General features: G+C 45.9%; 1 protein-coding gene across 5 annotated transcripts; it reads left to right on the top strand.

Annotated features, from left to right (window-relative positions):
• The first annotated feature begins 3,278 nt into the window (after positions 1–3,278).
• On the top strand, positions 3,279–11,076 carry HOMEZ (homeobox and leucine zipper encoding). 5 transcript variants are annotated; one of them, XM_053363802.1, is made up of 2 exons: positions 3,279–3,381; positions 9,327–11,076. In XM_053363802.1, the coding sequence occupies exon 2, from the start codon at positions 9,389–9,391 to the stop codon at positions 10,844–10,846; it is 1,458 nt and encodes a 485-aa protein (XP_053219777.1). In that variant the 5' UTR covers positions 3,279–3,381; positions 9,327–9,388; the 3' UTR covers positions 10,847–11,076. The 5 variants fall into 5 exon arrangements, with proteins under 5 accessions (XP_053219777.1, XP_053219775.1, XP_053219778.1 ...); XM_053363800.1 differs by lacking the exon at positions 3,279–3,381 and adding an exon at positions 3,407–3,670; XM_053363803.1 differs by lacking the exon at positions 3,279–3,381 and adding an exon at positions 5,827–5,962.
• Positions 11,077–14,844: the final 3,768 nt, after the last annotated feature.

Below are 14,844 nucleotides of genomic sequence, written 5' to 3'. Positions count from 1 at the left end.
AATAGGATGTAAATCAGATCAACCAAAGGCCTGGTTAAAAAGGGACATTTTTGCCTAGTGCCTAAAGGTGTATAATGAAGGTGGTAGGCGAAGTTCCTTGGGGAGAACATTCCACAGATGGGGAGCCGCTGCAGAGAAGGCCCCGTTCTCGTGTTGCCACCCTCTGGACCTCTCAAGGAAGAGGCACACGAAGGAGGGCCTCGGAAGGTGATCTCAGGGTCTGGGTAGGTTCATATGGAAAGAGGTGGTCCTTGAGGTACTGCAGTCCTTATTAATAGGTTGTTCTACTTACAAACAGCTTTTTATGGGGATGACAAAGTTATCACGACCTGGATAATAAGAAACAACCAGAAACTAGCTTTCCGGGGGGAAACACAGGAAAAGAGCATCAAGGCTGCCCCACTTTTCAGCCTAGCTGCTCAGTAGCTACAGCTTCTGGTCCGTCTCCAAGGGAAGCCCCGCATACAGCGCACTGCAGTGGTCCAGGCGGGAGGTCACCAGATCATGGACAAACAAGACCAGGATCAGAAGTGGCTGGTGAAGGAGCCTAAACTGGGCCTGAGCATTCCTAGCCACAGCAGCCTCTTGAGACTCTTGTGAGAAGTTGCAACCTGGCAGCATCCGCAGACTCTGAGCTTGTTTCTTCTGAGGGAGTGCAACACCACCCAGAGGTCTCAGTTTATTGGCCTCCATCACTGCTTCCAGACACTGGTCTGACACCTTCACAGCCTCTCCGGCTTCAGATGGAATGCAGAGATATGCCAGGAGTGTTCAGATGACACACTGCACCAAATTCCCATTTGACAGCTCCCCAAAGTTTCATTGGTACTATAGTGGACCTTACATTTCCAGACGAGATCCTGGAGTCCTCCTGCTCTTCAGCAAGAAGGCTGAGCCATTCTGACTTGTTGGTGACTCCAGATACGAGACAAAGCACAACACTACTGTCTCCTATATACAGTTATTCTGGTCCTTGAAGTAAAGATGCACATGTACAGAGAGATCCACTAACATCACCATGCTGTGTAAAACCCACAGCCTCTTCCCCAACTCTCACAAATTCAGTCAGCAAGTCATGCGCTCCAGCTCGCTGGTGTTGCTATGGTAACCCAGTGCACCTGGTACCCTTATCTCAGGACATCAGACATGGGGGATGTGCTAGCTCAAGACATGAGACCAAACACTTTAATTTCACTCAATGTTCACATTACACCAATACGATTGACCCTCGCGAGCATCCATCCCTTCTCAGGGATGCCCTGCCAAAGCGAGGAGAAGCATCTGCAGCGGGTTCCAGTGAGATCTCGTGGAGGTCTCCACTCGTGGCTCTTACGAGATCTCACTGGAAGCCACAGCTGCACGACCCTGGTAAGCGAGGCTTTGGTGGGGGCAGCAAGGGGGTAGCTGGCACTTTCCCAAAATGTTGCTTCAGGTGGCAAAACAGGACAGGCCACCTCTGTCCCTTCTGCAAGGACCCAGATCACCAGTGCCGTAAACTCTGCATATTTATCTGGTGTAAGAATTCCTGCAGCCATCTCTCTGCTTACGTGTGGAGGTCCTGTAGATGTGACTGAACTACCATTCTCATCTGCATCTAAGGGCAAGCATAGCTGATAGGCCAGGGATGAGGAGGTGTAGTTCAGTCCCGTCAGGCGAGCCAAAGGCTGTGCACATCTGCCTTACCAGAGTTTACCCTCGCATATAATGCATTTATTTTAATGGTGCCTCTGAGCATGTGCAGAATGTATTTCCCTCAACATTATGAACATGCTTTCTACAAGGCAGTTGTCCAATGATAAGTTCAAAGAGTAAAGAGGAAGTGGAGTGGAGATGTTTTACTAATGAGGAACGCAAAATCAGAAGAGTTGGATTTGATATCCTGCTTTATCACTATCCTAGGGAGCCTCAAAGCAGCTAACATTCTCCTTTCCCTTCCTCCCCCACAACAAACACTCTGTGAGGGGAGTGGGGCTGAGAGACTTCACAGAAGTGTGACTAGCCCAAGGTCACCCAGCAGCTGCATGTGGAGGAGCGGAGACGCGAACCCGGTTCCCCAGATTAGGAGTCTATCACTCTTAACCACTACACCACACTGGCTCTCAGTCATCTTGTTTTACTAATGAGGCACCCCAAAATCAACTATAAAGCCGGTGTAGAGTAATGGTTTATGTGCAAGACATATGATGACCAGAAAGGTCACCAAATCCCAGCTGGACTGTTAACAAACTGCTAATCAACTTAAGTTTCATTCAGAGTGTGGGTCCACTGAAATTAATGGAGCAATGTTTGTCATGTTAATTGTTTTCTATAGGTCAGCTCTGAATAAAACTTACGTAGTTGAATGCACTCCTGAGTTTTGAACAAAATCCCACCACAGCACCAAGCTTCAGAGCTCTATCCTAATGTGGTCCCATACCTTCCCAATGGCCTCAGGGGGGAAGCAGATGCTTTCTCATCCTCGCAATTGATCTTATTTCGACTTATTCACACACACACACAAGCCTCCACATACAAAGATATATTATGTAGAAGGAAAACCCCCCCAATCATTCAGTTTGTACAAACTTCACACACACACTCACACACTCCATACGCTACGCTTCTGTTTAAATTCATAGAAAATCAACCATACATCGGATTTGCACTGTTCCAATTTTATTTTACTCCATGAGGGAAGGACTACAAAATGGGGAAGGTTTGATACAGGCCAGCCATAATCCCTTCATCATCCCAGCACATCCACAGGAGCCCTGCCCAGTTGCTATGCCAACCCTGATGGTCCTAGACAGAAGACAATCAAGATCACAAAGAACTTGCATATGGGAGTGGATTCAGCATGGACTGGAACAAAGGACAATGATCAGATCTTCCCTCAAGGGGCAGAAAATGACTCATGGGGAGGAGGAGAAGGGAACCAGCCAGGTGACAGGACACTCAGGTTACCACCGCAACTCCTCCCTCAACCCCTCCTTTCTGTAATGTATGGATGATGTTTCTGGGGGTGGGCTTGACCTAGAGGATGGGAATTTCAAAAGTTTTTATAAGGTCTTGCACACCATTTTTCTGTGTCTTTCCTCTCCCCTGCAAGTGAGGGGAATACCCTGTTGCAACAGTTGAATAAAGGCCAAGCCTACAGGCTGCTGTTTTGCTCCAAGTTATTATCCTGGTTGGTGTCTTTGTTTTTGTCCAAGGGAGCCCTCGGATTTTTCCGGTAACAAGTAAAATCGCAGTCCCTCCCCATCGGACACAGAGCAGCCTTATGCCCCGAGCATTCTGGAACGCCTGAAGCCACAATGAAGGGGGTGTGCAAAGAGGCTTCTGAGCACATTCAGAGAAAAGAACCATTCCCACACATCTGGGGCGAAGGGGCTGGGTTTTCAGGTAAGGAGGTGTGGCTTGAACCTTGGTTCCTATTCAAGCACAGACGACCGTCCTGAGTGGAACCCAGGAGTCCTGCTGGTTGGGCGCCTCGCCGCTTGTCTCGCTCTGCTTGGAGATCCCAGGAGTCCGGCTTTGCTGGCCGGCTGCCTCTTCCAGCCAATGGCAGGTCCCCGGCCCGCACGGCTGCCCAGCCCAACCTCCTCCATCCCCGCCGGCTCCCCAAGCCGGCTCCCCAAGCGGGCGGAACCCGACTGCAAGGGGGAAGAAGAGCCGGATCAGGCCCTGGCGGGTGAGTGGCCGTGGTCGGCAGGACCCTCAGCTGCGCCCTCCCCTCTTCCGTTTCGCCTGGGCCTGCTGCGATCCCTCCTCTACTGAGCCTTTCCTTCATTGCCTCCCCTTTTGCTGGCCTTGGTGCTACATCCATCCTTTTCCTCTTCCTGGCTTTTCTCCCAGGAACTCTGCTCCTCTTTTCTGCTCTCCCTATTTCTTTAGATTGCTCGCTCTCTCGTCTTCCACATGCAAAAATATTCCCCCTTTCCACCGATTCCCGTCTCCTCTCATCCTTTTCTCTTCCGCCACTCGCCCTAGCCCTCCACCTCTTTCGGCCTGTCCACCCCTCCTTCTTTCTCTTTTGTTTACCACCTCTTCCCAAAACTGCTATAATAAGACGATATTGCGGTGGAGTAAGGAAGGTGGGGAGAAAAATAAACAGCGCTCTTCCGGTTTCCTTCCTTGTTTGTTCTGGGAAGCGTGCCTGGGCAAAGTGGGAGCCTTGGGGGAGAACTGGCAGAGTAGAGAGGAGGAGAGAGTAAGGCATGCTCACAATTGTGTGGGACTATAGTTAAAGCAGGTAGTCAGGGGAATGGGATAGGGACAGGGGGGCAAGTGGGGAGGACTGAAAGATGCTGCAAAAGGATTTGGGGGTGAATTGGGCCAGAGACGGTATGGGGTTGTGTCAGCAGTGGTGTGACTGAAGTTTTACAGCAGGGGCTGGGAATGGCAGCCCAGGAGATTGGCCTGCGGTTACACCAACTTATGGACAGAGACTAGAGTCTAGGGAGGCAGAGTTCAGTCTTGCTGGGTGCTGCTTTGCCAGGGTGTTCTCTGCAGTGAAGAAGCAAACCATTACAGGTGGCAGGATCAAATCTTTACAGAGTAATAAGACAGGTCCCTGCCCCAAGGAGTTTACAGCGGCGGGAGGCCTCATTAGGGAAAGCGCACCTTGGTTTAAGAACAGACTTCCGGAATGGATTAAGTTCGTAAACCGAAGTACCACTGTATAGACTTTTGAAATTGCCCACCCTGTAGCCCAAGGACCCCCCCCAAAAAAAAATCATACAGACATTATAGAAGGAGGCGGTCTCCATCAGAAATTTGAGAGTGCTGCAACTCTCCTGTCTGCTAGATTACCTGATAATGCCTTACTTGATTGCATTTTCTGGGTAGCCTGGCCATTCCTTTGAGATGGTAAATACTTAGTTCCTGAATCTCTTACGCATATTGATAACAGATATTTGCCAGACTCTAGATTTCATGCATGCACACGAAAGCTTATACCCAGAACAAACTTGGTTGGTCTCTAAGGTGCTACTGGACAGTTTTTTATTTATTTCGACTTGCCAGACTGTATTTGAAAAGGGAGGTGTAAGTCCCTACAATCAAAAGACAATTGGAAAGCTTTCCCCATTTCCTTCCTCCTTGCAGAGAAATATTTGAGGTCAATTTGGGAGAGTCAAAATGGCTTCAGCATTGTTCTCCTGTACTATTTCAGACTCGTGGTTTATATACTTATGTGTTTGCCTTGTATGTTTATGAACATTTATTCTATATTTCAGACCTTTGAATTCTTAGAACACATGCTAAGGTTTCAATCTTATGCACACTTACTTGGGAGTAAGCCCCATTTAATTCAGTGGTGCTGAACTTCTGAACAATACCTGTACTCAGTTAAACAAATTGGTTGAGCAGAATGCTGTTGAGATGGCTTGTGTGCAGTATTGGAGGCAGTCTGTCTGAAATCCATTTGCTGGGGATGGAAATGAGCAAAAGAGTGGACTGCGCTCATGCCCTCCTTTGTGGGCTAGGGAACATAATGCCAATCTGGTCCAGCAGGACTGCCAACTGGTGCCCTTTGGGTGTTGTTACACTACAGCTCCCATGAGCCCCTGCTAGCATGGCCAAAAACCAGTGGTGATGGGAACTGTAGTCCAACATCTGAAGGACACATTGGCTACCCACCCCCAGTCATTTGGGATTTGGCTGCACAACACCTTTTTCTTGTCGCTGGGTGTACTCAGTAACACAGACAGCCGGGATTAAGGAGCCAGTGGCAGGATGTGACTGGATGAATGTTAACTCATCAGTTCTGCAGAACCATTTCACATGCAGAATTCCATTCAGTTGCTGTTCTGTTTGCCCTTGCTATGCCATTCCCATTCTGCAGTGGGCCTCCGAACTCCCATGGACCTTGCTGGGTGCTGGAGCTGGATGTGAGGAGCTGAGATTGAAAGAGAGGGACTTTGCCAAGGGCTATGCAGTGAGCAGGTGGCAGAGGTGGGACTGGCATTGGCTCTGAGTGCAGGTGGACAGATTCCTCCACATTTATTTATTTATTTCACTTATTTCCCCAGCTTTTCACTAGATGGCTTTATTTTTATGAGTTTTTGAAAATCATTTTGTTGCGACGTCAGAATTTGTTAACGACTTTAACTTTCTTTTGAAAACAAGATGGCTTAAAAGTTCTTAAATCTTTTTTATAATTGTATTTATTTCCAGTGTATAAACACTAGGGTTAGGCTATTTTTTAAAGGGGTGGGGAGTTCTGGGCAACTTAATGGGAGCAGATCTGCAGAAGCTGATGGAGAAAATGAAAAAGGTTAAGGAAAGCACTCCTTAAATAAATAAATAAAAACCCCCGAGTAAATGCAAGTTAGGATAGAGGACCCAAAGAGCCTGGCTCTGCTTAAAGGGCCAGCTTCCTGGGGATTGAGAAACCCCGCCTTCTTCCCTCTGTTTCCCAGCGTGCACTGCAGGGAGCAGGGAAGAGAAAGAAGGAAGGAAAGTCCTGAAGTGGGGGAGGAGTCAAGGGAGAAAAGTGAGTATAGAGGAGAGAATTCAGGCTTGGGGAGATGGGAGGGGATTTTGAACTAGGGAGGAAAAGCAAGAGGGAAGGTTAGGCAGTGCTGGAAAGAGAAATGTTGAAGTTAAAGAAGGTTGCTGGCAAAAGGGGGTGGTACTGTGAAATCTCAGGATATCGGTTGGGTAAACGGTCCTCCTTTGGGGATGCTTATGTCTGAGTACCTGGAGAATAGTTATACACAGACACATATTCTACAAAATTCCTCCCCTCAAAGATCGAATGAAGCGGATCTGGGCAGCTAGTACTATGATGTTTACATAGTTAGTTGCAAAACCTTGGAGAATGCGGTCTGCTTTTGATGGATTTGTGATTTATTTTGTATTAATGCTGACTTTTGGGGCATTTAATCTTCTGGTGCCTTTGGAAATTGGCATTCATTGCTCCATTGTTGCTTCATTATCCTATTTAATTAAAGGCCATCTGCTTTCTAAAACTATTAGAGAAAAATTGGAATTTCAGTCTGGCTGATCAGTGCTGTGTGTGTGTACAGACATATACAGACAGACAGAGACCCCTCTGTGTGTGTGTGTAAATCACTGTATGCTGAAATACATAACAGGCTCCCCAGAGGCTTGCAGTTTAAAAGATTTGGATGAATACGAGGGAGCACGTGAGATAGCAGAAGGTAAATGTGGAAATTGGATCAAACTGGAGTCCCAAGTGAACAATTCTAGAACATATATAATGGAACTAAACAGATGCACACAGTGTTGAAACTGAGCTATATATCTTTTCATGCTCTAGAGCAGTTTTTTCCAAAGTGATGGCTAATATAGCTCCCCACACCCCAGGTTGGTGGAACTGTGCAGGGAGTGAATACAGACCTCAGAGCGAAAGGGGGCTGAATTGTTAAACCCGTACCAGAAGAGGACCAGTGTTAGAAACTGAGATATGAAAGCTAGGAGCTAAACGGCACCTTAAACCTAGGTTATGGGCGCAACAATGGAATGTATTGGTATGCTTTTTTATAACAAGAATACAAAGCTGAAAGTGAATGAACTGCACCTAAAATATTGTGTTCATCTTTCACATGGTCTAGTCTTTCCCCTGCCCACTCCCCTAATATTCTTAAGAGGGTCTCTCCTCCAGAGAGTAGCTGGAAGAGGGGAGGAAGAAAAAGGTCCTCCTTTCTTTCCACTCTGCGGTTTTAATCTGAAATCTTAGGTGCTGAACTGAGCCCTTAGCTCAGAAACTGCCTGCACTAATGAAATTACCTGTCTCAAAATGAACCTAGAACAATGGGAGTTTTGAACACTGAAAAGGACTAGGAGTGGAAAATAAAATTTCTGTGTATTGTTTGAAAATTTAATCAGGAACTATGAGTATCAGAAATAAAAGGCATGGGAATGTACAGAGGGTACCTTCCTTGCCTATGAGGAATGTTTATTATATATTGATTTAAAAAACAAAACATTGTTTCACTTGTTGACGACAACTTTATAAGCTTATCAAGGGGTAAATGAACTCAGATGTTTGGGAATCCCTGTTTTGGGGGGCATCAGCAGGCTTTGGGGGACCCCAAGGTTTGCAGAAGGACAAAAAAAGTCAGAGGAAAATGCCTAAAACAGAAACACACCCAAACACCCAAATGAAGACTGAGCATATTCAGTGGCCATAGAATTGCTGGTTGGATGTTAGGGGCAGGGTAGCGGAGGCAGAGAACTGATGGGGAGGGGGATGGAGCAGCTGGACTCCTGAACGATGGAATTGCACACTGTAACATTTTGTTGCAGACCCTACGTGTTTTTCTATTCTCAAACCAGATCTAATTCTGGCTTCATAGCTTGCTTAATAAGAAGGAAATTAAAACTGTTTGCCAGTTTGGATGTATGGAAAACTGGTTTAAATAAGCCTCAATATTGGCAGCAAATCTGGGAGCATGAGAGGAGGGAAGGGGTCTGGAATGAGTGCAATGGCATGCAGTTTGTTTGGGGGCTGATAAGTTACTTCTGAAGCAGGCCAAAAGGCCATTTAATTGCTAAATGTTATTTAGAAGGGAGGCTGTGTTGGTCTGCATCAGAAAAACAGTCCCGTGACTCTAAAGCAGTGAGCCTGTGTTTAGGCTGTAGCACTTTGGGATTGCAGGTGGCACCTCTAATGATAACCACAGTGGTACCTTGGTTTATGAGCTTAATCTGTTCCGGAAGTCTGTTCTTAAACCAAAGTGCACTTTCCCTAATGAGGCCTCCTGCTGCCGGTGCCCTTCTACTGTTCGGATTCCGTTCTTAGACTGAGGTAAAGTTCGCAAACTGGGACACTACTTCTGGTTTTCCAGAATTCATAAACCAAATCGTTCGTAAACAGGACTGTTCTTAAACTGAGGTACCACTGTAAATGCTTTTCTATCACCCCACACCACCCTAACCAATTCTCTGCACATAGATAGAAGGCTAGGTTAGAACTCCTCTCCCAAACACAGTGGCTTGCTATATACAGTGGTACCTCAGGTTAAGAACTTAATTAGTTCTGGGGGTCCATTCTTAACCTGAAACTGTTCTTAACCTGATGTACCACTTTAGCTAATAGGGCCTCCCGCTGCCACCGCCGTGCCATTTCTGTTCTCATCCTGAAGCAAAGTTCTTAACCCGAGGTATTATTTCTGGTTAGCGGAGTCTGTAACCTGAAGTGTATGTAACCTGAAGCGTCTGTAACCCGACGTACCACTGTACAGGAAATATTTCTTTTCTTCACCTGGAAGTGAACACTACAATTTCCTCATTGTGGTGCTATCTCTCCTGTCCCCTCTTCCTCTAATGTCATTTCTTCTTCTTTTGACCCATATTCTTCCTTTACTCTTTGGTTCTAGCTGTTCTGAGGGACAGAAGCTGATCCCCGGAGATAGAAGACTTCTTGTAGACGACAGCAGTCATGCCCCCCAACAAGGATGCCCCTGGCTGCCTTGGCTCTCCTCCCGGTTTGATCTGCCTGCCACCCATCTCTGAGGACCTCCAGTTGGTGTGGACACAGGCAGCACAGACAAGCGACCTTGATGGCAACCAGCATCTGCTACAAACTTTCAGCTATTTTCCATACCCCAGCCTCTCTGATCTGGCCTTGCTCTGCCTGCGTCATGGCCTCCACATGGAAAAGGTCAAGGCCTGGTTCATGGCACAGCGCCTACGCTGTGGCATCAGTTGGAGTGCAGAGGAAATTGAAGAGACTCGAGCTCGCCTCATCTACCATCAAGACCAGCTTCACTTTAGCTGCCTGCTTGCCAGGAATGAGGATGACCCCTGGCACCAAACTTGTAAGAGTCAGGAATATCACCAATCGGTTCCTACCTCTGTGCACCATTCCACTAAATATCTGCAAAATCAGCAGTCTTCCATAGCTCCCTTAAGCCACTTCACCACAGCCCAAGGAATGAGGGAACTTGGGAGAATCACTCAGGACATTTGGGAATTGAAAGGGAATGTCTTGTCCCACCATAACAAAGTTCAGGAGAACTGTGAACCTTCAGGAACCTCTGTGCAGCTTCACAATACCAAAGAAATCCTTTCTAGTTCTTATCTACCTACCACAACCACCAGCTTGGATCGCAACTTCCATAACTCTCACCCTATGACCTGGGGTCTCACCAAAGCATCCCTGCAGCCGGCTGAACCTGTCACCCCTGCAGTGAATGGTGGGCATCACCCAGTGATTCTTCCTGCGGTCTCTTCCACCAAAGCTACCCCATCATCCTCTACAGCTACAGCCAATGTTGAGTCACACAGCCTACAGAACTATCAGTGCCCTGTGGGGGACCAGCAGCAGGCTTCAGGTTACCTCTCGGACATTCTTCGCAAACCTAGGCGAAAAACAAAGGAACAACTGGATATGTTAAAGTCCTTCTTCCTTCGTCGTCAGTGGGCCAGGAGAGAGGACTATCACCAGCTGGAGAAGATCACTGGGTTACCACGAGCAGAGATCATCCAGTGGTTTGGAGACACTCGCTATGCCCTCAAACATGGCCAGCTGAAATGGTTTCGGGACAATGCAGGGCAGAATCCAGAGCCTGTCTCCTCATTACCTTCTCACCCACTGCATGCTCACCATCCAGACATAAGCCCACTGAAACGGTATCGTGCAAGCGACCTGCAGCTGCAGGAAAACGACTTGTCGGCACTGTGCCATGAGTCTGGCATAGAGGCTGAGCAGGTGCTGAAGTATTTCAATTCACACTCACCAGCACCATGCGAGGTAGAGGTATGCTTGGGGGATGAGGACGAAGTAGATGAGGAGGTGGCAGCCGCTATGATAAAAGTAGAAGATGAAGACTATGAGGAAGATGATGATAATGAGGAGGAGGAGGAGGAGGACGACGATGAAGACTGGGTTGCCTAGGGCTCTTGTGTGAATGTTGGATGGATGCTAGCGATTCTGGACTTCTGAGATAGGTCTGGGGGAGGGATCAAGATGCAACTGGCAAATGTGTTATGAGGTTCTCTTCCATCAAATTCCTGCCCTTAGCCATGGTTCCAAAACACTGAATTTGGTCCCCTTTTCTGTTCCAGCATATTTATGTGTGTGTGTTTTCAAGTTTTAGAATTGAAGTAAAACAAATTTGTACCATGCAGTGATGTGTTTAATCAGAGAGTTAAAAAGGTGTAGGATAGGGGGCTTCCCACACCCTTTCTCCAGAATCCATAGAATGAGCCCGTTCAGTAGTGTGCTGGACCTATAAATTTCTTTCTTATCAAACTTTCAAATTGCAGCCTTTGTGTTGTGCTCATAGAGTCCAAATTGTTTCCTTCTTCTAGAATCCTGATGCATTTTTCCTTCTTTCTGTTCTTGAGTTCTAAAGCTGCTACATTCCCTTATTTTAATGGGGGTATCAGCGATGAGAGAAGCATGTTGATTCTGCTTTGTCTCACTGCTTCCAACTAATTATTTGACTCCTGCTTCTGTCAGTGTTTTCCTCACTGGCACAGTGACATGGCTTATATGACTCTCTGTACCTTCACTTACGGAACAATGTCTTTTTTTCAAATTCCTTCCAGAAAATATATAACATCTGGCTACTCTCCCATGTATCAATCCTATTTCATTCTGCTAAGTGAAGCAGCAGCCTAGGGAATACAATGAATAAATATTTTTTTGGGCTTTACAAATCAAAGTCCCTTTACTGACAGAACACATTAAAAGAATGTAATTTAGACTAAGCTCTTCCAGGCTTTTAGCTCTAACGCACCCCTCTTTGGCTTCCCCCCCGTTTGTTTACTTATGGGATTTTGTTTTCCATTTTTAAAATTGTGGCCCAAAATTACAGTTATAAATATTTGATTTTTGGCAGTTGCCAATCAAGGATGGCGACTTTGTGCCTTAATCTCAGTTGTCTTCCGTTTCATTCTCTCCTTGCATTTTAATTGCCTCTTCTTTGTACAGCTTCTAACTTTTCTTCTGCTCTTGATGATCTTAGAATAATAGAATTGTAGAGTTAGAAAGGACCATGGGCATCATCTAGTCCAACCCCCTGCAGTGCAGGAATCTTTTGCCCAACTTGGGGCTCAAACCCATGACCCTGAGATCCATGGGTCTCATGGGTAAGAGTCTCATGCTCTACCAACTGAGCTCCTTAGGTGGATGTCATCACCCTTTTTTATTCACTCCTGTGCTCTCCCTTTACTGGTGCCTTGATCCATCAGTTTTCACTTTGGTCATATATCCAGTCATATATCCATTTTGAACTAGATGGGTGACGGCTATGAACTGAAAGCCACCACTTCCCACAGCAGCTTACTTGAAGGTGAGGTGTGATGTAGAGACCATCTCCTTTATGGAAGAAATGGAGGAAGCATTGCTGTTTGTATGCCATCTTTGTTCCATTCACAAAGCCAATACCGTCACTGAAACAGGAATGTGTTCCCTACCCTGCTCCCCGCCCCAGAATCTAAGGGATCGAAAGCTGCTGTAAACTCAGAACTGGCCCAAGATCATTTATAAGGAGTTATGGGGAAGATGGATTCTGAGATTTATGGAGCTATGAGTAGGCAGAAGATTGTACATAGTGATACTAATTGCATTTTTTTTTAAAAAAACCCCTATTTATTAAATCACTGTTTCAAGCATTTATACAGAGGCTGAAAAGGCAACACATCTTCCCCCTGCTAGAAAAACTAAAAATATTGGTATAAGCTGGTCAGTTGCGCAGAGGGAGAAAAGGCAGAACATGGGACTGTACAAACTTGTGTGAAGGAGATAAATAAAATACACTGAGGTGTGAATTTAGTTCAAATAGCCATAACTGAGGGATTCTCTTGATAATTAGTCTTTTCTTTAATAATAATGATAAAAATACAGCTTCTTTTTTATCTTTCAAAGAAATACTTGTCACGTCTTTACTCTGGAAAGCAACTTTTGGTTATATAGTATGGAGAAAGTAGTCCTATATTCTATGCAACTGGAATAAAAAAGAAGGAACTTTTCCATTGACTTGCCAGTGGCTAAATTGCAGCTGAGAACTTCAAAAATACTTGCTATCTTCTCAACAAATGAATCTGATTTCGATTTTGGAAAGTTTATTTTATGATCTACGAATTGCTTAATAAGTTGCAATAGAGTCAGCTAGAAAATGTCATAGCCTAGTAACACTGAGCCTTGAAATAAGCCTAAGTCTGCCATTGATCACCTTTCCTTCAACAAGAAACCCTGCAAATATATATTACACCACTTAAGTCTATCACGTTAGATCTCCTGAAACTATATATTGTGTTACAAGAGAGAGAAAATACTTTTAGTGGATGGCTTTTCACCAAGGCCCCCAAAATTAAGCAGAGTTTATGCAGGGACAGGAAATATCATCTTGCCCATGTTGAGACTGGTAAGCAGAGAGTTGCTTTTGTCCTCCCTATTTTTGTTGGTGGGCTTGGCTGTTGGATGAAGGCCTGTGAGAAAATAAAATGAGCTAGTTGCATACTGCAGGGTTCACACTCTAGTTACAAATGCAGCTTATCACTCAGTTATGTTCAACAAAACTTTTCTGTTTGTGGTTAAGTAATGCACTTCAACCTGTATCTAGAGCACAATATTGGGCTTAGGCAGGAGTTTGTGTCTTACACAGATCAAGTACCTAGCTTGGCTCAGCAGAAGGAGGAAGTGACAGAATACTTGATACTGCAAATCCCAAAAGTTCAAAACCTTGTATTAGGGCCCCCCCCAAGCTCTCTGTTACAAGCCCTTGTAGTCTCCTAACCCAGGGAGTCCCCAACATTTTTTGGCCTAGAGGCTTTGAACCCTGATCCCATGAAAGTTGACAAAATACAGCCCAAAACAAAAAACTTAAGCAAAAAATAAAGGCAACCCTCTTCAAATTAAACCCAAATGGGAGTGCCCAAAGGTGCCCACAAATAACGTGTTGTGGGGGGCACAGCCCTAATTCCTGGTGGGAGCAGGGGCATATCTAGGGGTTGGCCCCTGCTAAGGGCACAGGCTCAGGAGCGACACGAAAACCTCACCTCTCCACTCTGTCTTGGAGTGGCTAAGAGCCCACCTGCCCATCAATGCACTCCACAGGCTGTTCCTCTGCTGCTCTGAGCGAGGGCTCTCTCCCCAGTCATCCAGTGGTGCTGTTAGAAGTGTGACTTTTTGAGTTTCTAGTCCATGGTTTCTCCCAGCTTCAGAGGCACTGAAACATCTCCATGCCAAAGGCGCAAGTGGGCCTAGGTATGCCTCTGGGTGAGAGGATGGTGAACTAAACAGGTTACCACTTACCTGCAGTGAAAGGAGCGAGGGGTGAATCTCAGCTGAGAAGACAGAAAGAAAAGCAGTTGTTCAAAACGCTCCAATGATAAGCTTTGCCCAGTCTATACTCATTTCACAGACTGCTCCTCACCTGTATAGGCCGTAGTCTCTCACTGCTACGATGTTCTGGCATAGAAACCCCCTCTGTCTGATCTGTGGGTTAAAGACAATAGAGAATTGATCATTGGAAAGTATATGGTGGGATTCTGAGGCTGAGTGGGTTGGCTGAGTGGTGAGGCCAACCCTTAGAATGCAGCTTGCATTGTAATCATTACTACAGTGAACTATAGAGTACAATGATAGCATTGTTGAGTACTGGAGGGAATATGGAAGAATAAAAGGTGCGTCTGTTAGCAGCAGGGTACTTTCTCACCAGAGAAGATGTTGAGGTTGAAGTATGGGGTTTCTTGTTGCTGCCTAGCACTTTGATTTTGCCTCGCCATAGGGGTGTGTGAGTTGACATTCATGCTGGAGGTGTGAGAAAAGGCAGGAGAAGCCCTGAAAGAAATGGAGAGATGAATGGTGATGAGAAATGCAAATTACTGTGGCAAGTAATACTAGTGCCATGGCCTTTTCATGGTCATGTGATACTAGTATCCTGG

Source organism: Podarcis raffonei, chromosome 13 (genome assembly GCF_027172205.1).
Source record: "Podarcis raffonei isolate rPodRaf1 chromosome 13, rPodRaf1.pri, whole genome shotgun sequence".
NCBI lineage: Eukaryota > Metazoa > Chordata > Lepidosauria > Squamata > Lacertidae > Podarcis > Podarcis raffonei.
This window is presented reverse-complemented; position numbering and strand designations above follow the sequence as displayed.

Coding starts and splice junctions, on each gene's coding strand:
- HOMEZ (XM_053363802.1), top strand. CDS start 9,389: ATGCCCCCCAACAAGGATGCCCCTGGCTGCCTTGGCTCTCCTCCCGGT.